Genomic DNA, 26,367 nt, shown 5'->3' with positions numbered 1-26,367 from the left:
CTCCCTTCCTCTCTGACATCAATAAAAATATATTTTTAAAAAGTATGTTTACTGTCATTTTTTTCAGGGGTTCAGAAAATGTAGGAGACTATGTTCAAGACAGTACCCGGTAACCTAGGGTGATTATTCTAAAACATACACCAAATCAGTCTGCTTAAGAAGCTTCATTGGTCCCTCATTGCCTGCAGGACATTCAGCCTCTTTAGCAAGGTAACCAAGAGGATTCATTATCTCTCTAGCTTGGTCTCTCAGTGGACCACAGCTCTTCAACCCCCATCTTCCACATTAGCCACACCAGCTGCAGCAGTAATGAGACTCTAGCTAGGAAGTCTGCTGGGCATACCCACTCTCTATCGAGTTTCCACACCTGTGCTTGTGCTTTGGCTGAATCTCAGGCTGAAGTACCCTTTCTCTCCCCAGGCCTGCTTGATGAACGTTTACTCCTCAGAAAACACAGCTTAAACATCACCTCCTCAATGTCTTTCATCAAGTCTTTGTTTTCCTATGGTTGTAAATATCAAAAAATTTCTATATGTGACACGGCACCAGAGTTAAGTTAGGGTTTTTCAAAATGCTGACATGCCAAGCTCAAAAGGTTCACCATCACTGGCCTAGAGCAAGATTTTCAGAGGCAATAACATTGAAATGATTGAACAGTTTAAGTCTAGCTGTTAAAGCAGACTTTGCTAAATTCTAGGGCAAGAGAAAGAGATGTCTAAAATTGGTACAGTCAGAAATAGTATGAGTTAATTATTTAAAATATACAGGTTAAAACAGAAAAATATTTTAATGTGGATGCACTAAAGAGGACTGGAGAGGCCAGTGACCCCTTTGTTTTCTAACTTCTAATGTATATGCATGTATTATTTTGATTATTTTTTGTTTTTTAGAGGTGGGACCCTGGCATCTTTATTTTTAAATACTGGTGTGTGTTTTACAGAGTATTTTTAGGTTCACAGAAAAATTGAATGGAAGGTACTGGGACCCTGTGTACCCTGTGCCCCCTCATATGAAGATCTTTCCCCATTATCAACATCCCCCACCGGCTTCAACAATAGTGGTATTGTTGAACCTACATGGTATATCATTATCACCCAAAGTCTAGTTTACATTAGGGTTCGCTCTTGATGTTGTATAGTCTATGGATTTGGACAAAAGTATAATGACATACACTCACCATTTTAACATTATACAAAGTACTAGACTCCTGGTGCATGAAATTCGTACATGGGGGTGTGGGAAGGGGCGAGGGGCCCTCAGCCCAGCCTCCACCCTCTCACAATCCAGGACCCCTTGGGGGATGTCTGACTGCCAGTTTAGGCACGACCCTGTGGGATCAGGCCTCAACTGGCAGTCAGACACCCCTCTCTCAATCCAGGACCGCTGGCTCCTAACCCCTCGCCTGCCTGCTTGCCTGAACGCCCCTAACCACTCTCCTGCTTGCCTGATCGCCCCTAACCACTCTCCTGCCTGCCTGATCGCCCCTAACCACTCTGTACACCTGCCTGATCACCCCTAACCGCTCGCCTGCCTGCCTGATCACCCCTAACCAACGTCCAGAAGGTTGTTTAGCTGTCTGATCTAATTAGCATATTACACTTTTATTATTATAGCTGACCCTTAAATAACTGGAGGTTTAGAGGTACCAATCTCCCACACAGTAAAAAATCAGCACTAACTTTAGACTCCTCCAAAACTTAACTACTAATAGCCTACTGTTGACCAGATGCTATACAGATAAATTAACACATTTTGTATGTTATATGTACTATATACTATCTATAATAATAAAAGTTTAATATGCTAATTAGATTGGATGTCCTTCCAGACAACCTTCTGGATGAAGCCAGGGCTGCGAAGGAAGCCTGGGTCCCGGGTGCCAGAGGGAAACCGGTGCCGGCAGCTGGGGAAAGGCCTACTCTGACACAAATTTTGTGCACCAGGCCTCCAGTATTATACTAAAACTAGAGGCCCGGTGCACAAATTCATGCACGGGTTGGACCCCTCAGTGTGGCCTGTGGGGATTGGGCCGAAACCGGCAGTCCAACACTGCCTGCCGCTTCTGCTCATCCTGACCCTGCTGCGTCTGCCACGGGCTCGCACCCAGTCAGTCCTGGTCGGGAGAGACTTGTGCCGCCACAGAGGTGCTTGCCAGCTGTGAGCCCTGCATCTGGCACTCTTCCTGGGGAGAGGGGGAGGCGGGATGCGATTGGCCATCCGGGTGGGCAGGGGACACCCTCGCCAGCCCAGGATCTGGATCTGTCCTGCTGACGTTTGTGCCGATTGTCGGGAGCCACGTGGAGGCCGCTTTTATATTGTTTCTTCCTCGTGGAGCGTCTAGGTAGGTGAAGCGGCTGCAGTGCCCGAGGCTGCCTTCCAGAAGGCTGGCGGCGCTGTTGGGATCAGGCCAGCACTGCCAGTCCGTCAGTGCCTGGCCCATTCTTTGGGGACTGGGCCTGCAGGACTACTGAGGGAGTGGCTGCTGCCAGGCTGGTGGGCCACTGAGATGGGTCGGTCAGCTGAATGGAACTTCCACTGTGGTAGCACACTGACCACCAGGGGGAAGATCCTGCATTGAGCATCTGCCCCCTGGCGGTCAGTGCGCGTCATCATGACTGGTTGACCAATCACTTAGGCCTTTATATATATACTAGAGGCCCAGTGCACAAAAATTTGTGCACTCGGGGGGGGGGGGGTCCCTCAGCCCAACCTGTGCCCTCTCACAGTCTGGGACCCCCTCGGGAGATAACGACCTGCTGGCTTAGGCCTGCTCCCAGGTGGCAGAGGGCAGGCCCAATCCCTAGGTGCAGCCCCTGGTCGGGCTCAGAGCAGGGCCGATTGGGGGATTGGGGCACTGCCCCATCACACTCAAGACAGGGTCGATGGGGAGGTTGCGGCGCAACCCCGAAAAGCACAGAGCAGGGCCAATCCGGGGGTTGGGGCGCTGCCCCCTGTCACTCACAGAGCAGGGCCCATCAGGGGGGTTGGGGAGCTCCCTCCTGTCATGCACAGAGCAGGGCCCATCAGGGGGGTTGAGGAGCTCCCCCCTGTCACTCACAGAGTAGGTCCAATAGGGGAGTTGGGGCACCGTCCCCTGTCACACACAGAGCAGGGCCAATCAGGGGGTTGGGGCGCCGCCACTGTCACACTCAGGGCAGGGCTGATGGGGAGGTTATGGCTCTACCCCGTCACACACAGAGCAGGGCCCTTGGGGGGGCAGGGGGGGGTTGGGGCGCCACCCTCTATCACCCACAGAGCAGGGCCGATCGGGGTTGGGGTGCCGCCACTCTCACACTCAGGGCAGGGCCAATGGGGAGGTTATGGCTCTACCCTGTCACACAGAGCAGGGCCCGGGGGGCGGGGGGTTGGGGTGCCGCACCCTGTCACACACAGAGCAGGGCCGATCAGGGTGTTTGGGCGCTGTCCCCTGTCATGCTGATCCCAGTGCTGGGAGGCATATTACCCTTTTACTATATAGGATAGAGGCCTGGTGCACGTGTGGGGGCCGGCTGGTTTGCCCTGAAGGGTGTCCTGGATCAGGGTGGGGGTCCCCACTGGGGTGCCTGGCCAGCCTGGGTGAGGGGCTGAGGGCTGTTTTCAGGCTGGGGGTGACTGAACTCCCAAACGCTCCTTTTTTCCTTTTTTTAATTCTGGGCCAGCTTTAGCTTGAGGCTTGGCTCCAGCTCTTAGGCCTCCCCGGCTGAAAGTAGGTTTCTGGCCTTTGCTTACAATGTTGCGAATCTGCTGGCTTAAGTCCGGCGGTATTTGTTACAATGTTTGAAACTGCCGGCTCAGAGGCCTGCAGCCGCAGGCGGGAACGTTGGAGTCCTCCATCACTGAGGCAACCAAGCTTCATGTTAGTTTCAAGCTGCCTGGCTGCCGGCCGCCATCTTGGCTGACAGTTAATTTGCATATCTCGCTGATTAGCCAATGAAAAGGGTAGCGGTTGTACGCCAATTACCATGTTTCTCTTTTATTAGGGTAGACTAGAGGCCTGGTGCATGAATCCATGCACAGGTGGGGTCAAGGGCCCACCCCAATGGGGGCCTATTGGGGGCGGGGCTGGCTTGGGGGAGGGGCCACGGGAGGTTGGGGCGGGCTGATCGGGGCCCAGGTCGGGCCAGTTGGCTGCCGCAGTGTACATCATAGCGACCGGTCACTCCGGTGGTTCTGGTCGTACTGCCATCCGGTTGCTGGCCTTTTATACATATATAGATAAGCTGGAGAGGAAAAGTTGAGATAAAACTTTTACCGTATTTGTTGGAGGAAAAACTGAGTGAACCTGTGCAATTCAAACCCATGTTAAGGGCCAACTATAGTTTCACTGTCCTAAAAATTCTGTGCTCCACCTGTTCATCCCTATCTCTCCCCTAGCTCCTGACAATCACTGGTCTTATTATTTCCATAATTTTGCCTTTTCCAGAATATTATATTGTTGGAATCACACAATATGTATCCTTCTCAGATTGGATTCTTTCACTCAATAATGTGCACTTACTTGGTTTTTAAAAAATCAAAACTCCTCTAACACACACACATTTTGGAAATGTAAGCCTCTTCTGTGAAACTCTCTCCATTCCCACTAGTGCTTCCACAGAACTTGCCATTATCATAGTGCTTACTTAGCATTGCATTTCTAATTATTTGTCTCTCCTACTCAGCCAGCGGTCTCCCCTGATTCCTAAGAGATGGCCTATTTATGGAACCTGGATGTGACATGTCTGTTATTGTGCTATTCACCATAATACACTGAAGTCACTTTTTTTTTCCTCCCAATCCTCACTCAACGATGTTTATTGATTTTGGAGAGACAAGAAGAGGGGTAGAGAGGAGAGAGAAACATCAATTGTTAGCCTCCTGCACAGGCCCTGACCAGGTAGAACCCACAAATTGGCATGTCTCCTGATCAGGAATTGAACCTGCAACCTTTTTGTTGAACAGGATGATGCTCCAACCACCTGAACCACCCGGCCAGGGCTAAAAGTCACTATTTTTTTTAAAAAATAGATTTTATTGATTTTTTTACAGAGAGGAAGGGAGATAGAGAATTAGAAATCGATCAGAGAGAAACATCGATCGGCTGCCTCCTGCACACCCCCAACTGGGGATGTGCCTGCGACCAAGGTACATGCCCCTGACCAGAATCGAGCCGGGGACCCTTCAGTCCACTGACTGACACTCTATCCACTGAGCCAAACCGATCAGGGCTAAAAGTCACTATTTAAAAAAAAAAAAAGAAAAGCACAGACACAGCCCTAACTGTGTTGGCTCAGTGGATGGCATGTCAGCCTGTGGTCCACAGGATCCCGGGTTGGATTCTGGTCAAGGGCATGTACCTCAGCTCCAGGCTCCTCCCCTGCACTCAGGCCCTGGTTGGGGTTCATGCAACAGGCAACCAAGTGATGTGTTTCTCTCACATCTATGTTTCTGTCTGTCTTTCCCTCTTTAATCCGCTCTCCCTAAAAAATCAATGGAAAGATATCCTCGGGTGAGGATCAACAATAAATAAATAGCACACACACACACTTAAACGTATTTAATTATATATATTTTGCACCAGCACATCAAAATGAAGTCACAAAAAAGTAGGTTTAGTTCAGTTCACAACAATATAGATCCTGTGAAAACACATTTTCATCTTCTCTAAAGTTTACAATACTCGTATAAATTTAAAGCAGTTAAACATTTCAGATTAAGCTGGTAAAAAAAATGTAATTCAGACTTCGGACATTTGTGAAATAAAAGGCCATGATGGAGAAACATTAAGAAATTTGAAGAATTACCAAACTATCATATAGTACATTATTTCATTATAAAAGCATTTCAATAAAACAAAATAAAAACTATGGAAAACACAAAAGTCAAATAAGAGATTTTGGTTTAGCACTTTCCCTGAGACTCATTTTTAAAAACCAAATGTAAGTAAGGCTGTTCAAAACTGACCCATAAGTCTTGCCTCCTCATACTGCTATGAGAAATACATTTAAGACAAGAGGCTATACACTTAAATGGTCCCAGGGTTTTATTTAAATGCAGCTTGCTTGTGTCACTGCTATAGAGTTATCTGACCCATTGCTGCCTGGATGCTCTTGGTCTTAAAAGAGCTGTGAGGATATTTTTTTGGCCTACCATAATACAACATGTGAGACTACATACCAAATGAAGACAAAAAGATTTGTTACTAATAAATATTAAATTTCCAAATGGATTTGGAAACTATATACATCAAATTATGGTAAAAATAACACAGAACATGTTTCTGTTTTAAAAAATCTTACAAAAATAGGAATTGGAGGCAAGTTGTCTTAAAATTTTAAATCTCAGATGTTACAAGAAAAAAAACTTCAAAAAATTCAAATTCGTTAGTCCCAATAAAACTAAGTACAAATAGTGGTGAGTTGATGTTTGGAATTAGATGAGCATGCTAATTCCAAAAAAGTAGTTGTCTTCTTGTTCCTCTAATAAAATTGGTCCCCACAGTTCTTCTACTTGATCATTTAATTGCAATGACATGAATGTGTATATATGCTTGCAAGTGATCAAGTAAGAATTAAAAGTTTATTAGAACCTAAAATTTTATTTTTTACTTCAAACACACTAGGTTCCTTGCTGGGCTTTATACTATCAGGACACTAAGTAGTACGGATCACACTTTCTAGTCAAACTTTTTCCACATATTTTTACAATCATTTTTAGGGCATTTCAAAGGCAGGTGGCAAAGTATGACTAAACTGTCTATCTCCCTTCATCATAATGAAATCTCAATTGCAGTCTAATAGCCAACATTTCAAAAAATAATAATCATGCAATATCTTAAATATAGGTGTGAAATGATGGCTCAGCCCACCAAGAATATGACACATTCACATTCCTATTAATTATTTAATTTAGTAATGCCAGTACCCCATTGCACAGGTTGGGAAAAGTGAGGCACAAAAAAGCATTAAAAATATTTTTGTCTAAAGTCAGACAAGGAAGCCAAGGTCATAACTATAATCAGAACTCTAGAGCTTGACACCGTTGGGCTATAATAGATGAGAAATTTGCATGAAACGTTATATTTAACTTACTTGTCCTGTTTGTATCACACCATCTTAGTCTAACTGCTTGCAAACTCTTTGAAGCATGGATCTGGCAAATGCCTCTTACCAGCTGCCTTCTCTGACCAGGTGAAAATGGCTAGCTGATGCTTGTGTTAAAAAAAGAATACCACCGAAACCGGTTTGGCTCAGTGGATAGAGCGTCGGCCTGCGGACTGAAGGGTCCCAGGTTCAATTCCGGTCAAGGGCATGTACCTGGGTTGTGGGCATATCCCCAGTAGGAGATGTGCAGGAGGCAGCTGATCGATGTTTCTCTCTCATCGATGTTTCTAACTCTCTATCTCTCCCCCTTCCTCACTGTAAAAAATCAATTAAAAAAAAAAAAAAAAAAGAAAGAATACCAATATTGTTGCATTATATGCAACTAGCAAGATTCAATTATGAAAATATTCCACAATGAACTTTAGTAACTCTCAAGAAACATTCCACAAAACTCTATTAACAATCTGTGGTAAGATATAGTACCTGGAAATGCCCTCTAAAACAGAAAATCTACCCATCCTTTACATTACTGTTGACGAGCTCATAACTGATAGCCTCAAAGTACTCAACAACTAAGTAAAACTGAAAGGATTATCCAAGTTCCTAGATAACACCACAATATTTATCTAGGCTTATTAAAGAGAGCATAGCACTTTGGTACCCTTTTCAGAAAAAAATAAAACATCTCAAAAACTTACACGTAACCATGTGGCATTTACATTGTACCAGCTGAGGAAAGCTAAATGGATAAAGTGTAACCACTGTAACATTTTAACCAATTTCATGTCTTGAAACATTGTATCCACCCCTACCAGCTACCAATCCAGTTCCACAGGGTATTTTCCAGTGAGACAAGCTGTACAATGACCATTTTTTTCAAAGCATTCCAGACCGTTCCCATTTTCTTGAATCATAATATCTTGCTTTTTCACTTTCTGTTTTTTAAATGTTATTCCTTCTTGTACTGATGAAACCAGTCCTTCTACTGACAGATATACAACACTGTTTGCTCCTATTGGGGGAAAGAGGGGAAAAGAAAAAGGGCATACAGGAACACCAGCTATAAACAACAAGTGTGGAGGCAGGTACCAAGGAACTCTGGCTGAACATCTATGTGCTGTTTAAATAGTTTATACTTCACCTGAATTAAAAAAGCAAATGTCTTATCCAGGGTAACATAGATCTCCAAGTCTCCTGACTTCATTATTAAAGATAATGAAGCTGTTAAAGATAATGAACAGCCACATAAGCTGTTCATTCTGTTTGTATCCACATTCAAATTTTTCTGCTAGCATCTGTGGTGAGATCGTGTGTTTTTTTCCCTTGGGATCTGACTTTGGGAGGCTTAACTGATATGCATGCATTTCCTCTAGCTGGAAAGCCTTTCATCCTTTTTTCCTCATCTCACCTTGATCTAACACAGCACTCACTGTGGTGTATATGCACACCGGCACCCTCACTCTTCAGAATAGTGTTCAATATCTGCTCAACATACACAACCTCTCCTTTTAACAAATATTTAATACTCTTTTACTAAGATTGATAAGCTCTGGGTTTTCTGTTAATAAATGAATAAATGTAAATTTTATAGAAACTTTAATACCTACCTAGATATTCGGCAAGGTGTTCAAATTCTGGTTTATTAGCAATAAGCTCTTCTTTGGTTGGTATGTTTATTCCCATGAAGCATGGATATTTAATTGGTGGTGAAGCTACTCGAACGTGTACCTTGGAAATAAATCATTTCACACATTCATTATTTTAACATTAATTGTAAAACAATTATGCAAAATTCTTCCATCTTGTGACGTAGCGCGTGAGGGCCACCTGGGCTTTTATTAGTATAGGTTTTCATAGAATTCCAGATTATCATAATCATTATCATAATCACAGTCATAAAAAAGGATGGAAAATCATAATTCTCTTGGAAGCTCTCTAAATGTACTGTGATACCACTTCCTATACTTGCTTTTTTCTACAATAGATTTTATTTTTAAATCGATATCTCATTTCTGTCATTTTAGTTACTGAAATATTTAGAGTTAGAATAAGCTCTGAGATTTAAAAATATAAACTGGTATCAAGTGTATTACTATAGGGTTTGTTCTACATCTTCAAAAAAAGAAAGTAATCACGACTGTAAAAATTTAACAAGTGCTCTATGTGTGGCTTTTGTCAGTTTTTTTATTAATTAAAAAAATGTTTTTAAGTATTTATACTGATTTCAGAGAGGAAGAGATAGAAACATCAATGATGAGAGAGAATCATTGATTGGTTGCCTCTTGCACGCCCACTACTGGGGATTGAGCCCACAACCTGGGCATGTGCCCTTGACCAGAAATAAACCCAGAACCCTTCAGTCCATGGGCTGACACTCTATCCACTGAGCCAAATCAGCTATACTGACCTTTTTAATGTATTAAGGATTAAATTAGTATGTAGCTTAAGGGTGGTCATTACATATTCTCCACATTGCTGCAGTTATTCCTAAACACACATAATTTAAAAAACGTCAATCCTATCTAATAAAAGAGTAATATGCAAATTGACCATCACTCTAACACAAGATGGCCAGCAGGGGAGGGCAGTTGGGAGGGACCAGACCTGCAGGGAGGGCAGTTGGGGGGGACCAGGCCTGTAAAAGAGGGCAGTTGGGGAGGGGGGGGGGGACCAGGGGAAGACAGTTGGGGGCAACCAGGCCTGTAGGGAAGGGCAGTTGGGAGCAACCAGGCTGGCAAGGGAGGACAGTTAGGGGTGACCAGGCTGTCAGGGGAGAGCAGTTGTGGGCTATCAGGCCAGCAGGGGAGGGCAGTTGGGAGGGACCAGGCCTGCAGGGGAGGGCAGTTGGGGGGGACCAGGCCTGTAGGGAAGGGCAGTTGGAGGCAACCAGGCTGGCAAGGGAAGACAGTTAGGGGCAATCAGGCCAGCAGGGGAATAGTTAGGTGTTGATCAGGCTGGCACATAGAAGTGGTTAAGAGCAATCAGGCAGGCAGGCGAGCAGTTGGGAGTCAGCAGTCCTAAATAGGCAGTTGGACATCCCTCGAGGGGTCCCAGATTGGAGAGGGTGCAGGCTGGGCTGAAGGACATACACCCCCCCTGCATGAATTTCGTGCACTGGGCCTCTAGTTTATTATAATGAACTATGCATTTTCATTCACTGTCCTGAATTGCAATTTCTATGCCAGTATCATATTAACTATTGGTGGTTCTGGAGGTTTTAATTTTACTTACCTCTTTTGCACCAGATTCTTTCAGCAATTTGATTATGGGTGAGATGGTATTGCCTCTCACAATTGAATCATCTATAAGAACAATTCTTTTGCCCTTAAAGTTGTCCGACAATACTCCAAATTTTTTTGCAACACCAAGTTGTCTTAGCCTCATGTTTGGCTGAATGAAGGTTCTTCCTACATACCGATTTTTACATAGTACCTCCACATATGGAAGCCCACACTGATAGAGAATAAATAAAAGGATAATTAGCAGCAATATACAGGAAACTTTAGGTTTTTATTTTCTCTAGGTCATTTTTCATATGGACATAAAAATTTTAAATGTGGTTGTTATTCTGAACTCTCCATTATGAGATTACAATTTTCCTCCATTATTTAAACTGTAGAGGAAAATTACAAAAAAAATCACTGAAAGTAATATACTTAGTGGGAAAACCAATTCACTTTATTAGAATTTGTAATGCTTCGCTCTTAAATATTATTATTTCTTTATTTTGGAAGAGAACACTAAGCATGTGAAGACATGTCAAAGAATAAATCACTGTAAAAAAAACTAACATATTTAAAAATTATCAGAAATAAATTAAAACCAATAGGCTAAGGAAATGCTTTTTGCAGCATTTCTCCATCTTTCAGGCAATAAATACTTCTCTAAAATCTGTATTATATCCTAGGGCCACTATCTATTATAACAAAAGTGTAATTTGCTAATTAGACCAGACATCCTTCTGGATGAAGCCGGGCTGCGAGGGAAGACCGGGTCCCAGATGCCTGCCAGCAACCAGAGAGAAGCCTGGGTCCCGGGTGCCAGAGGAAAGCTGGTGCCCGCAGCCAGGGGAAGGCCTACTCTTGCACGAATTTCGTGCATTGGGCCTCTAGTAATTTTATAATCTACCCAGTTATGAACAATATGAAATTAAGCATAGTACTAAGAACAGTATACAAAATGAACATAAATAGCTTTATTATCACCTATGCTCAATAAAAAATGAATATATAAGTGGCCTGTGATGGTACTTCAAGAAGTAGGTTTTAATAATAAGTAAACATTACCACTAATGTCTATATATATTCATGACATTATCTTTTTAAAATGAAGATCATTCTCCTAGTCTTCAGGTGAAGTTTTTTGTGGACTCCACTAAAACAGTACCATGGAATGAAAAGGCTGGGAAATAAGTAACTTGTAAAGAAACTAACATTTTCTTTTTTACTTACAATAAACTAATGAGTTTCTCTTTTGATTTTATTATTATTTAGAGATGTTTTCACTGATTTGAGGGAGAGGGAGAGAAACATCATTGATCAGCTGCCTCCTGCAGCCCCCTATTGGGGATAGAGCCAACACCCAGGCATGTGCGCCCTGACCAGGAATTGAGCCAGTCACCTCTTGGTGCACGGGATGATTGATGCTCCACCAACTGAGCCACACCAATTGGGCAGGGAGTTTCTCTTTAGAGGGAAGGGTTTCTAATTCCAGTGCTAAAACAACAAGTCACTGAGTGTCAAATACCTTTCCAGCATAACCAAGAGCAGCGGGCGTAGCAGATTCCGGGACAGTGCTAACCAAATCTGCATCCACAGGTGCTTCAATTGCCAGCTGCTGGCCACAACGGTATCTTACTGTGTAGACCATTTGGTCTGGAATGTTTGAAAAAGGAAACAGATTATTTTTACATAGTGTAACAGCCTAATAACTAAGAAACTAGCTTGTTAGAATTCTACAGATTGAGTACAAAAAACAAAAAACAAGACATACAAAAACACTCAAGTGGAAATACATAAACTGGGGAATTCACTATTTTTTAAAAGGGACTTTCATGCATATCTGAAAATCATAATCCTGACTCCTGAAAGGAAAACAACATCCAAGAGTCAGATGAAAAGAAAAAATTGTGATCTTATGATTTTTAGGTTCAGTGCCATATCCACAACATACAACTATGTGCCTTCAAAGAGTCAAATACATGAATGCCTTTGTGCAATGAGATAAATACCAGATTTACATTGATAAAGGTATTTTACTTACCCTCAAATATGCTATCTGGTCTTGCAAAATAAACATATTCGAAGATACAAAAAGCCATTGGGTTTCCTTCAGACCTTGGTATAATATCAAGAGTTTGGACATTGTCTCTGGATATTTCCACTATTTCTCCAGGCAAGATTTCACGGCAATATCTTAGAAAATCATATTAAAGAAAGAAGACTTTAAATAAACTAGTCCTTAAGGCTTTTCATAACATATGTAGTCTCTTCCTTTGTAACGGAAAAATAGTTCTATTTAATATAAAGTCTAGAGATGGCTAAAATAAATAAACAATATTCCTTAAGCAGTAATATCTGTAAATCTGTTACTCCTAAATTCTAACTTAGAATTAAAAAAAGAGAAAAGGCCGTAAGTTTTATTGATTTTTGAATGAATAAAGGCTAAAAGAATATTTTATCCTGGCTTAAATTTTTTTATCATAATTATTCCTTGTTGAGGAGAATTCTTTCTAAAATAAGTCTCATGGTGTTTTGAAAGCAAGATTATAGTTTCAGAATTACAAAGTATTACTGGGACATTAAAGTTAAAGTCAATGTATCTGCAGAGAACTATGCACGAAAACCCCTGCATTTCTAAGTATATGTTATAGGTGACATCAAAAAGAAAACTTATGTAAAAATAAAAATTTTTGTTGATGTGGGAAAACCCAATTCACCAAGTAAGATAAAACTTACCTTGCACCAATAGATAAAAAACTACAAGATTCTGAAGACACCACCCATCCTTCCGATTCTAAAGATTTTTTCTCTGTAAATCATAAGATAATCAATTCAGTTAATAGACTCAAGAAATGTTAAAAGGGGCTACCTATTTCAAGACAATTGAACACCAACTAGATAAATAATAAAAAATCCATAGAATATCCATTTTTATGACTTTAAGAGCACATGGGTCTTCATTTAACTAGAACCAAAGATAAAATATAATAATCCCAAGCCCTAGCCCTGTGCCTCAGTTGGTTGGAGCATCGTCCCGTACTCTGAAAGGCTGCAGGTTCGATTCCCAGTCAGGGCATACCTAGGTTGTAGGTTCAATCCACATTCGGGGCGCATGCAGGAGGCAACTGATTGTTTCCTCTCACATTGATGTTGATGTCTCTCTCTCTCTCTTTCCTTTCCCCTCTCTCTAAAATCAATACACATATCCTCAGGGGAGGATTTTTAAAAACATGAATGATCCCAAGATTCCTCCAAACATTATGATTTCGTGGCTCAAACAAGACATCTGATAAGAAAATCACTGAAGTCATACTACACAAATGAAAAAGTTGGGCAAAGGATATGAATAGGCAATTCAGACAGTTAAAAATAGAAATGTCCCTTAAATATTTAAAAGTGGCTCATCCTCAGAAATACCCAAGGAAATGCACTTTAAAAATAATTACCATTTTTTTCTTTTTCACCTAGTCCCTCCTCACTCATAAGCTTTCCTATATATCTAATGATTTCAGGGTGTGCCAACAGAACAATGAAATTATATTCCTTCTGGAAGTTCATTACCTTTATTTTTCATATCAGATACAGGAATAAGTCGACCAATGCAGAGAGGGCGATTTCCATAAGGATCTCGTACTGCATAAATGACATCTCTGTGCATTATAAGTAGGGAGTATGCTGTGGGTGCTTCCTTCATTAAGTTTTTAATCCTAGAATTAAATAATTGAATGAATAATTTCATTTATAAAAACATGCTAGGCAAAAAATCAACAACCACCAAAAAAAAAAAAAAAAAAAAAGCCAGGCAAAGCTTTCATTATCAGAGCAGCAAGCTTAAATTTATTACCTTGCTACCCAGTCTGGAGTATCATCTTGTTCCTGAGGAGGGGTATATGCCAGTAACTGGGTAATCATTTCACTATCAGAACTTGTTGACAGACCAATACCATGGCGCAGAAGCTATTTAGAAGGCAGAAAAGAGCAATCATTAGAGAGAAAGCTCCACTGCACCCCCCAGCCATAGCCCACCATAATAGGAAGAGATAAGGCACTGTGTGGATGACCAGTTATGAAAATCCTGCCTTCTACTAATGGTATGTGTATATGATAATAGAGAACAATTGCTGGATGCAATTGGAAGTCTCTGAAGGTTTTCAAGCAGAAAAAAAGTGCTTTAGGAAGTGTATATAAAAGCTTTTGAAAGCTAAGTTGGAATGAATGCAGAGCTGCAATGGGGGAGAGCTGGGAAGGCATGGGATCTGGGAATGTGGTACTAACTTTCTCAGCCCCTGACACTCCTGACAAATAGGACACATTCCCATAAGAGTGGCACACTATAGCGGGGACTCTCAAGTCAGGTTTGTTGGCTCACTGATTAGAAGAAAGGAATCAATTGTACTGAACAATTACATATAGAAGATGTAATAAAAATCGACTGAGTTCTGCTCACTGACGCTGCAGAGAAGTTATTCTCCATCACTGCTCAGCAAAATCATATATGCTCACTGCTTAATCATCACTTGTACTTCTTCATTTCATTTTTCCAGTTTCCTTGCATTAGTATAGTGTCACTGGATTTTAAGAGCTTGTTTATGACTAAAGATGTTAATCATTTCTCATGCATTGCAAAAGGAAATACCATGTTTTTTATTATTATTTTACTCTGGTGTTTTCCTTTTTGGTTGTATCAAACTTGTGTATTAAATATAATCATATTGTTTTAAAAAAAATTGGTTGAGTACACTCAACGATGATCATGATGTTCTGAGAAAGACTGACCAGGACAAGGGCATCACCAATGTAATGCAAAGGCTGAGTTTATACAAACACTACAGAACATTTTCAGTAGCCAGCTGAACGTGCAGAGATAAAGTCTAGCATCTAGGTTATGGGGTTTTAAGTTTATGTCTAGCAATAATGACCTAGGTATTGAACTGAACTGTTAGTGTTTACCTCCAAGTGGTGAGTTTTTAATGAAACATTTATGCTTTCCTGATTTTCTGAATTAAAACATTATTTTTAAATTTGGGAACACAAAAACATACATAATATTATTTTTATATGAAATGCCAGAGCCCGAGAAGAGGGCAGGAAGGACAAAGCTCTGAGGAATAACTTAAGCTAGAATCAAAAATAGTAGGGCAGGTAGTACAGAAACGTAGGTTCTATATATTTTCCATTCACAATTCACCATCATTCAGTTGCTGTAACTATTTATCCCATATGAATGCCTGATTCTAAGGAGATAATGGAGTGTGAGAGTGTGTGTGTGTGTGCGTCCGTGTGTATGTGTAACCTATTATTAAATACCCCTTGAGGTTTTTATTTCTGGGATTACCAAATCAAGATTATTGGAATCTAATGAACTAAAGAAACCTGGCATTAATTAATGAATGGCAAGAATGGATGAATATGAAGCTACCAGGAATATAAAAATACCAGGTACTTTTTAAAAAGGGGGGGAGAGGGAGATGAAATGATGAATGAAGGAATAGGCACAATTAAAACAGAAAGCTTCAAAAACTGCCATGTGAACAAAACAATATAATTCTCTTTGCACTTTTCTCAGACTGATTCCTATAATTGTTTCCAAATCTCTTTTTCTTATATTTACCGTATGAAAGTTTATATTCCATTTTTTTCTTAATGCTTTTAACACAGGGACAAAGCTAAAGTGAGAGTAAGAGTCCATAAACCCTAATTTCTCTGTGCTTCTGATACCAGCTATAAGTCAAATTTTCCAAATCTCTAAAGCAGTACATCAGAATCTCCTTAGGAGCATATTAAATGCAGGCTCAGCATCCCCACCCCAGGCTCTGGGGTGATATCTTGGAGTCTGTAATTATAGCAAGTATTCCAGGTAATTCTGATAGTTGTTCCTGCAGTTAGGTAATGGGTGGCAACAATTAGAAAACACTCTTTACCAAGATCCTCAGTAACTTCTTTTTATTAATTTACCCCAATCATGAAAAAGCGCTTTTAAAAATACGTACCTTTTTCCTTAATCGAGCAGCATTGACCAATTCGCCATTATGTGCCACAGCTATTTTCCCATGAAGTGTTTCAACAACAAAGGGCTGACAGTTTTCTAATTCAGAGTTTCCTGTGGTGGCATACCTCGTATGTCCAATTCCAAGATTTGAAGGATATAATTTCTTCAAATTATCTTCAGTAAAGACATGATTTATAAGACCCATTCCCTTGCAAAGTCAAAGTAAAAGCTCATCTTAGAAAAAAACACAAAAACAAACTATTGGGCTAGTGAGTAGAGGCTTTAATAAGCCTCTGCTCAAGCACCCCCAAGTTAGACAATGCAGTCGTGTTTCGGAATTCTAATCTTAAAAATAGATGAACCTAATTATAAGAACTGTATAGCACTAAAAAAAATTTTTTTGAAGTGGAATTCACATAATAAACTAACCACTGTAAAGAAAATCATTCAGTGGAATTTAATACATTCACAACGTTGAAATGCTTGTTTCATGAGATACTTTTTGTTGAAACATTGAAGGACAGGTGCATTAAGTAATAAAACTTGTCAAATATAATAAACTAAATTATATGCGTTTTAAAAATTCAAAGCATCTTAAACGACCTGTTTGTATCAGTCTAGCAAACTATCACTGGAAAAGAAATGCATCCTAAGTTGACAAACAGAAAAGATTGATATAAAGAGTAACTTCTATGTGCAAATTATTTATTCAAATTTCCTTCTCCCACCCCCATATACTAGCTAACATCTGGCTACTGTTATCTTTATAATCCGCTTTTTAATGTTTAAATATACCTTGTGTGTTCTGTATGTCGGTACTGAATTCCCATCACTGATGACAATACCAGCACTCTCCTGACCCCTGTGAAAATAAAAAAAAGTATCAACTTAAATTTCCCCCCTTGATATGGTTAATAAACTTTATGAAACATCCTTTTCACAAAAGAATTGATGAAGTCAGTCTGACAACACATTAAATGCTACTAGTACTGCCCGGCCATCATGGCTCAGTGGTTGAGCTTTGACCCATGAACCAGGAGGTCACTGTTTGATTCCCAGTCAAGGCACATGCCCAGGTTGCGAGCTCAATCCCCCATTATGGAATGTGCAGAAGGCAACCGATCAATGGTTCTCTCTCACCATTGATGTTTCTTATCTCTCTCTCTTCTTCTCCCTTCCTCTCTGAAATCAATAAAAATACATTTTTTAAAAATACTACTAGTACTAATGTCACTTCTATTCATGACAATGATGACAATGATTATCAGTAATATGATATTGTCTGACTTCTAACATGCCAGACACTGTCCTAAGCATTTACATGAATGATCTAACTTATTAGACTTTCACAATAATACTATGAAGTAGGTACTGTGATTCCCATTCCCATTTTACAGATGAGGACACTGAAGAAACAGAAGTTAGATAACTTGCCCAGTGAACAAAGAAAGCAGTGGCACAGCCAGGAGTTGAATACAGACAATCCGACTCCAGCTCTTGTGCTTCTAACCTCTGTCCTGTGTGACCTCTAACTAGGCTGAGTGTGTGGATGAGTATATGGATATAAATTAAAACCTCCAAATAACATAGCAGGTAAAATGCTTAGTTGTGGTACTGGAATTATAAGCAAAATTTACCTTAATGCTTTCCTGCATTTTCCAAATTTTCTCTAACAAATAACACTTTTGTTATTAGAAAAAAATAAATGTTTTTTTTAAAACCCTACGCCTATCAGGCAATCTGTATCTCATTTCCTGCATTAATAATTTATTTTTGGGTAATGATATATAAAAGAAAGCCAAAACCTAGCCCAGAGGTAGGGCATTACATGGTAAACACCCGGTGCCCAGGCCGCATAAGGACCAAGAAATCATTTGGTCTGGCCTTGCCATGGCATTAAAGGTGGGTTAATTCAATGTCTGACCAAATATAGCACTCTAATTTTTAATTGATCATTTTGTATGGCCCAAGAACGATATTATAAATATCCAAATGGCCCTTGGCATGAAAAAGGTTCCCCACCCCCGGTAGAGGATCTGCACCACTTTGGAGTGCAAACTCAAAATGATAAAATAAAGCTTATAGCACAGCTGGTGTGGCTCAGTGTTTGAGTGTCGAACTATGAACCAGGAGGTCACCATTTGATTCCCTGATTCCCCAGGTTGAGGGCTTGATCCCCAGGGGGAGGGGGCGTTCAGGAGGCAGCCGATCAAGGATTTATTCTCTCTCATCACTGATGTTTCTCTCTCTCTCTCTCTCTCTCTCTCTCTCTCTCTCTCTCTCTCTCTCTCTGAAATCAATAGAAAGATATTTTTTTAAATTTATTTTAGCCCTAACCGGTTTGGCTCAATGGACAGAGCATCAGTCTGAGGACTCAAGGGTCCCAGGTTCAATTCCGGTCAAGGGCATGTACCTTGGTTGCAGGCACATAGCCAGTAGGCAGTGTGCAGGAGGCAGATGCTCGATGTTTCCAACTCTCTATTCCTCTCCCTTCCTCTCTATAAGAAATCAATACAATATATTTTTTAAAAATGTTTTTTAAATAAAGCTTCTAATTACTCAATAATTTTTAATAATTCTCAATAAGAGCTCTACGTACTAGATGTTTATTAACAATTTTTTTCTAGAGAATACATATCAGTGTAAAATACAAAGTAAGTGTCTACCATATATTTATGCATACATTAATTTATTTGGTAAAGAGAATCTTTTTCACAATTACATAATGTAATTGTTTAGGCATTTTAATAACAAAAATGACATTAAGTTACTTGCAGAGTAAAAAAAAATCTAAAAAATTAAAATTTTACCAAATTATCAATGCATTAAATACTATGCTGAAAATAGATATGCATAAGATTATATACCCTAACATACTGAATAATTTGTGACTTAGGATTTCTTTCTTTAGTGGTCTTTAAGTTAATGATACTAGAGGACTAAGAAATTCATATCAGAGGAAAAATAATTAAGGTTAGCCATAAACCTTAGGGCAGAAAGAATCTCTGCTAACCATTCCCAGAACAATTTTTTAAAAATCAATAACATTTAGTGAACCAGATTAAATCATGTAAGAAACTAAATCTTTAAACAAAATGGTTTAAAAAAAAAAAAAAAAAAGGTTTCCTGCCCTAGCTGGCTTGACTCAGTGGATAGAGCGTCAGCCAGCAGACCAAAGGGTCCCGGGTTCGATTCCAGTCAAGGGCACATGCCCGAGGTTGCGGGCTCAATCCCCAGTAGGGGGCATGCAGAAGGCAACCATTCAGTGATTCTCTCTCATCATTGATGTTTCTATTTCTCTCTCCCTCTCCCTTCCTCTCTGAAATAAAAATAAAAATAAATTAAAGAAATGGTTTCCTTCCTTTTTGTCTCAAGGGTAATTTTTCCCTAACAACTGAAAGGAATAATGTTTGGAATCACTTAGGTCCTGGAGTCTTTTATTACAAATTCCTGTTTAATGCAGTTTCTTAAGTTGCTCCCCTCAGGCAGTTTGAACCATTTAAAATAGATCATTTCAGCTTTTTGGAGCTTACTGAAAGGAGTTTTCTGGTTACCTTGGAAACAAAAGGCTAGAAATAGTGAATCATTTGCCGGTCACTTTCAACATGGAGAGAGGAGCAAGAAAGCACTGGACTGAGGAAGAGTGTCTGCACTGAAATGATCTAGTTAAACCGGCCTGCTTATACCCTGTGACACTCATGGACTCACATTCTACAGGGTCCTGGCCAGGTTATTATAAATGAATGATATTCAAGTACAAGACTTATCTATAAGGTTGAATAACTATAAATCATGTTGAATAACTGTAAATCATGTAAATATGCTAAAAGTCACTTACAGATTATAATAGTAAACAACACAGAAGCTGGAAAATACTGGTGTGATAATGAGGTGAGAGCACTTATACACATATGGTCTGATGAAAAAATTAAGCAAATGCTTAAAGGGACCACAAGAAACAAAAAAATATTTGAGGAAATTGCAAGAAGACTAATGCAGTTTGGAATAGACAGAGATTGGAAACAATGTTGTACCAAATACAACAATTTAAAATATGAATACAGAGTTTTATAAAAGAAAAATGGCAACCCTCAAAGAAAAATGAGATTTTATGAAGAAGTTGACTGCATCCTAAGACAACCTCTCAGAACTGCCAGAGGGAAGCATGGTAACCTTGGAATTGATCTTCTTAAATAAAAGTCTATCAACTTTCCTCTTTGCGTTTTAACTTAACAAGGACTTTAAAAAATAAAATCCTAACACTATTTGTATGTTCAAATGATTCAAAAGTATAAAATACATACCAAATTTAAGTGGAGTCAATTTCTTTCCAAATCTTGTACCAAAATATTTGTAATTCTTAAACTCATTATTTCTGTTCAATTGTTTAAATGTTCTTACTCTAGTGTACTTAAATGCTTGAAGACTATATAATTCTTCCTTTCCTTTATTCTTTTGCTTATTTTAAGAATTATTTGAAGGTCATGACAAAAAATGAGACCTTTCCACATCAAGAGAAAAGCACACGAAGAGGATAAGGGACTGAGAAATGCCAAATTTTTCCACATTGAGAAAAACTTGCTGCTTTTTCCTGATAACAGAGATGTTTAATCCTGCCCTTGGCAAATTAGACTAAATACATTGTTTATGAACCGTGTGAGAGCAAAAACTGCTGAAAAATTATTTTCCTCATAGCTTATTAAGAGTGAAAGTAACAGTAAATGGAAGCTTTCCGACAGTTAGAAAATTCTGCATTATACATTTATAATGAACCCTTAAATTAAGCTTTACAGTGATTGCTATAAGAAGACTTGGAAGTAAAAGGAAAAAAAAAACACCTGCAAACTAAATTCTGAATTTTGGTTTTCTCCAAAGGTAGTAATGGTGTAACATTTTAATAATTCTACAATTACGCCAACCTAAATATGTGAGCTGTAATTTAAAACTGACCCATTAAAGATATCAGGAAAGGCAAATAAATGTGGTGTAACATATTCAGTTTACATTATTTCTAACGGTAATGAATGATCTGGTTTTCAAACAAATCACTTCTCCAACAGCATTCCGGAATGAATTAAGCTCGAGATCTGAGGTTCCACTGTACTTCTTCTAAATGAACCTATCTGGGATTTAACTATCCAGTAAATACCTGTCCAGTTTTGATAATCCATTTCATTTTTTTAAAGTATATTTTCATTGACTTTAGAGAGAAAGGGAGAGGGAGAGAGAGATAGAAACATCAATGATGAGAGAGAATCATTGATCAGCTGCCTCCTGCATGCCCCATACTGGCGATCCAGCCCGCAACCAGGGCATATGCCCTGACTAGGAATTGAACCATGACCTCATTCCTGGTCCATAGGTTGATGCTCAACCACTGAGTCACCCCTGCTGGGCAATCCATTTCATTTTATTTTTTTATTTTATTTTTTTTAAAATATATTTTATTGATTTTTTACAGAGAGGAAGGGAGAGAGAGATAGAGAGTTAGAAACATCGATGAGAGAGAAACATCGATCAGCTGCCTCCTGCACATCTCCTACTGGGGATGTGCCCGCAACCCAGGTACATGCCCTTGACCGGAATCGAACCTGGGACCCTTCAGTCCGCAAGCCGACGCTCTAGCCACTGAGCCAAACCGGTTTCGGCCATTTCATTTTATATGAAATAAATAATATTATAACTTTCATTTATTCTGTTATCCTGAGACTAAATATTTTAGGTCAGATTATGCAGACAAAAACAGAACCAAAATCAATGCAAAAGTGATAGATATATCACCTTCTAGGTTTGTTTTAGGTAGATAATGTATAAAGGAGAAATTCCTGCGGAAAACTACCGGACACTGAAAAAAGAGATAGAAGAAGACATAAACAGATGGAAGAACATACCGTGTTCATGGATTGGTAGAATCAACATCATCAAAATGTCCATATTACCCAAAGCAATCTATAGATTCAATGCAATCCCCATTAAATTACCAACGGCATATTAAACAGATCTAGAACAAACGCCCCAAAAATTCATCTGGAATAAAAAAAGACCTCGAATAGCTGCAGCAATCCTGAGAAGGAAGAACAAAGTTGGTGGGATCTCAATACCAGATATCAAGCTGTATTACAAAGCCACTGTTCTTAAAACAGCTTGGTACTGGCACAAGAACAGACATATAGATCAATGGAATAGAATAGAGAACCCAGAAATTGACCCAAACCACTATGCCTAATTAATATTCGACAAAGGAGGCAAGAGCATACAATGGAGTCAAGACAGTCTCTTCAATAAATGGTGTTGGGAAAATTGGTCAGACACATGCAAAAAAATGAAACTAGACCACCAACTCACACCATACACAAAAATAAACTCAAAATGGATAAAAGACTTAAACGTAAGACGGGAAACCATAAAAATACCAGAGGAATCCACAGGCAGCAAAATCGCAAGCATATGCCAAAGGAATTTCTCCTCTGATACTGCTCCTAGGGGATTGGAAACTAAAGAGAAAATAAACAAATGGGACTACATCAAAATAAAAAGCTTTTGCACAGCAAAGCAAACCATCAACAAAACAACAAGAAGGCCCACTGCATGGGAGAACATATTTGCCAATGATATCACCGATAAGGGTTTAATCTCCAACATCTACAGGGAACTCATACAACTTAACAATAGGAAGATAAACAATCTAATCAAAAAATGGGCAATGGATCTAGACAGACACTTTTGGAGAGGATGTGGAGAAAAAGGAACCCTTCTGCACTGCTGGTGGGAATGCAGACTGGTGCAGCCACTGTGGAGAACAGTATGGAGTTTTCTCAAAAAACTAAAAATGGAACTCCCATTTGACCCAGTGATCCCACTACTAGGAATATGCCCCAAGAAACCAGAAACGCCTATCAGAAAGGATATATGCACCCCTATGTTCATAGCAGCACAATTCACCATAGCTAAGATCTGGAAACAGCCTAAGTGCTCATCAGCAGATGAGTGGATTAAGAAACTGTGGTACATCTACACAATGGAATTCTACGCTGCGGTAAAAAAGAAGGAACTCTTGCCATTTGCATCGGCATGGATGGAACTGGAGAGCATTATGCTAAGTGAAATAAGCCAGTCACAGAAAGATAAATACCACATGATCTCACTCATTTGTGGAATATAGAGAACTACACAGACTGATGAACAGGGACAGATCCAAAGACAGAGAAACAGCGGTCAGTCTATCAATCCCCAGAGGGAAAGTAGGGGAGGGAGGGGGCAAGGGGAAGAGATCAACCAAAGGACTTGTACGCCTGCATATAAGCCAAACCAATGGACATGGACAACAGGGGGCTGAGAACATGTGTGTGGGGGGGTGGAGGTTGAGGGTTAATGGGGGGATGAGGACACATTTGTAATACCTTAACCAATAAAGGAATTAAAAAAATAAATAAAAATAAAATGCATACAAAAAAATTAGCCTGCTATATTTGGTCAAACATTTCATTAACTCACCGCTAATGCCTTGGCAGGGCCACACCAAATGATTTCTTGGGTCTAATTTGCTCTCAGGTCGAACATTCCCCACCCATGCCCTAATGGTTGAGTACTTTACTAACTTAAAATCTGACTTGGCTCTAGCTGGTTCAGCTCAGTGGATAGAGCATCAGCCTGGGGACTGAAGGGTCTCAGGTTCCATTCTGGTCAAGAACATTTGTCCAGGTTGAGGCTAGATCCCCAGTAGGGGGCCTAGTGCAGGGTGCAGCGGATCAAAGATTCTCATCATTGATTCTCTCCCTCTTCCTCCCTCTCTAAAATCAGTAAAAAAATATTTTTTTAAAAAAATTTTTTACTTGACTAGAATTATGGGTGAGAACCAACCCTCCCAGGGCACCCTAATGATTTTACATGTACATAAGAAAACCCTTACGTAATCAAACAATCACATTTTTATTGTCATTATCTTGTATTATCTCATCATTCTTTCACATAAAAGGGCCTGTGGGAAAGTACATGTAACTAGGAATCAAACTGTAATAAAAAAATTCAGCCCTTTCTCTTCAGGGATATATATTTAATGAAGAGATAATGGGGATGAACTTTCTGATTTATTTTCGCTAAAATGTAAGTATTTTTTAAAAATTCAAGGTCAGTTCATATTAAAATGGTCAAGCAACTCTATAGATCCCTAGATTTTACACACCTCTTCCCATGACAGAATACCCAAAATATCTCTCCTAAGAATGTTATAATCTAATGAGGCTCTGGACTACCATATAAATTTTTACTTTTTCCTTGGATTATATATCTAATCCTCTCCATAAATGTATTTTAAAACAAGATCTTTCTTAGTCAATCCACAATTAGCAAAGATTAGTATCATTCAAGGTAAAATATTCTTTTCAATTCATCCCAGATTCTAAGTGACTCTTCGTAAACAAGGAATGCAAGATGTGAAACTCAAAGTGAAATATGTGGGACCCTATGAAGAGGGAAAAGTACTTCTAATTTAAGCTGGTTGAGGGAAAGCTGATCATTTGAAATGCTTTTATACACGTTGCACTCATTGCTGATAAGTGTTATTGCCAAGATCCTTAACTGTTCTACAAGTTGTTGCTGTGGCATTACCTTATGAAAACTTTGGAATACTTTCAGTGATAATGTCAAACCTGGGTTTATATTTCTTATCCCAACGGAATTGTTTATATCAACTAACAGGTCAGAGAGATAGAAAGCAAAATTACTAAACTCAAAGGGACCTACCAATTTTTTCCAAAATCAATGTGTATCTTATCACACAGGAACTACTCCACTCCCCCTTTGTTAGAGAAGGCAGTTACCCTTTGGCATCTTCTTACTACTGATCTTTTCATTCCTTATCTAAAACGTAATCTAATGAATCTTTTGTAGATGGACTAGTCCCTGTAATTGGTTTATTTTCAGTTAATGTACATGAAACCTACATTCCTTTTGAACACCCACAAAGTCCTGTTTCCCCGAGTTTGAACTCTAGGATCCCTAAGTTCCCATTGCTATGACACATTCAAATCAACAACTGGCTCAAAAGCTCTGCCCTTGCAAACAAAAGCTTGCGGTGGTGTCTGCAGGTCCTGGGCTAGCAGCCACCCCACACTAGCCTATCACAAGCGCAGCTCCGGGCTCTGAGAAATTAAAACGGGCTCACACCGGAGGGAGGCGAGCGATCCTAAAGATCATTCAGGGGTGGGGGTTGGGAGACAGTCCAGGGAGGCAAGGTAGCCCCCACGAACGCCTCGGTAACCTCGTGCATGCCACAGGCAGGTACCGGTTCAGGTCAGGGAGGTCCGGCATTCCGGTCCTCAGGCGCACACAGGATCGCCTGCTCGGGCCGCAGAGAGCAGCCTGGACTGGTGGAGAAAGAAGCACGCGCCACACCACCCTCACCCTTCCCCGGGGAGCTCACCGGTGCTGCAGCCCCACGAGTCCCAGAGCGATCACATGCGGCACATCTAACTGCGTGGGCCACTCTCCGGAGCTGATGCACCCGAACACGCCGCATTCCTCTCGGATCCCCGACTCCTCCAGCTCCATGTCGCCAGAGAACCCACGTGGAGGGAGGAGCCGCCGCCGCTGCCGCCGCGCCGCCGCCGGGTCTAAGCACCAACCTGCTGCCCGCTGGGCCCGGACGCCACAGAAGCTCGCGCCCGAGACAGCTGCTTCCTTCCCAGCCGCTCAGCCCGCGCTACTGCGGCGGCGCGTGCTTTCCAAGAAAGGGAGTGAGCGAGACTAGCTTGCCCCCGCCCCCTTCCCCGACTCCTGCAGGCCCACCAATGAGCGAGGGCGGAGGGAGGGGCTCCGGGCGGAGGGGCGGAGTCAAGGGCTCCGGGGAGGTGGAGCTAGTTCTCCACTGGAGCGCCGCTGGGAGCTAATTTTTCGGCACGTGGAGATCCCCGTTATTTTCCAGCTTCTAAGACTGGAGAGAGGAGACTAGTGGGGTTCACGTTACCTCTCTCGCCGAGGATGTAACCTTCGAACGCCCCCACCCACAGGCCTCCCCCCGCCGTCGCTACTTGGTACACTCCAACCTCTGAACCGCTCTCGCAGCGGAGAAGGGAGC

The 26,367-nt window shown here is 40.6% G+C and overlaps 1 protein-coding gene across 5 annotated transcripts; it reads right to left on the bottom strand.

The window, feature by feature from the left end:
* Positions 1-5,521: 5,521 nt before the first annotated feature.
* Positions 5,522-26,027, bottom strand: PPAT (phosphoribosyl pyrophosphate amidotransferase). Of its 5 annotated transcripts, none has more exons than XM_059670458.1 (11): positions 25,714-26,027; positions 17,088-17,154; positions 16,294-16,500; positions 14,148-14,260; positions 13,865-14,010; positions 13,040-13,112; positions 12,345-12,496; positions 11,829-11,956; positions 10,314-10,535; positions 8,690-8,810; positions 5,522-8,094 (listed from the first exon to the last, which is right to left on the bottom strand). In XM_059670458.1, the coding sequence occupies exons 1-11, from the start codon at positions 25,839-25,841 to the stop codon at positions 7,898-7,900; spliced, it is 1,554 nt and encodes a 517-aa protein (XP_059526441.1). In that variant the 5' UTR covers positions 25,842-26,027; the 3' UTR covers positions 5,522-7,897. The 5 variants fall into 5 exon arrangements, with proteins under 5 accessions (XP_059526441.1, XP_059526450.1, XP_059526458.1 ...); XM_059670467.1 differs by having other exon boundaries at positions 16,294-16,526; positions 25,714-25,770; XM_059670475.1 differs by lacking the exon at positions 16,294-16,500.
* Positions 26,028-26,367: the final 340 nt, after the last annotated feature.

This window comes from Myotis daubentonii, chromosome 1 (genome assembly GCF_963259705.1).
Source record: "Myotis daubentonii chromosome 1, mMyoDau2.1, whole genome shotgun sequence".
NCBI lineage: Eukaryota > Metazoa > Chordata > Mammalia > Chiroptera > Vespertilionidae > Myotis > Myotis daubentonii.
This window is presented reverse-complemented; position numbering and strand designations above follow the sequence as displayed.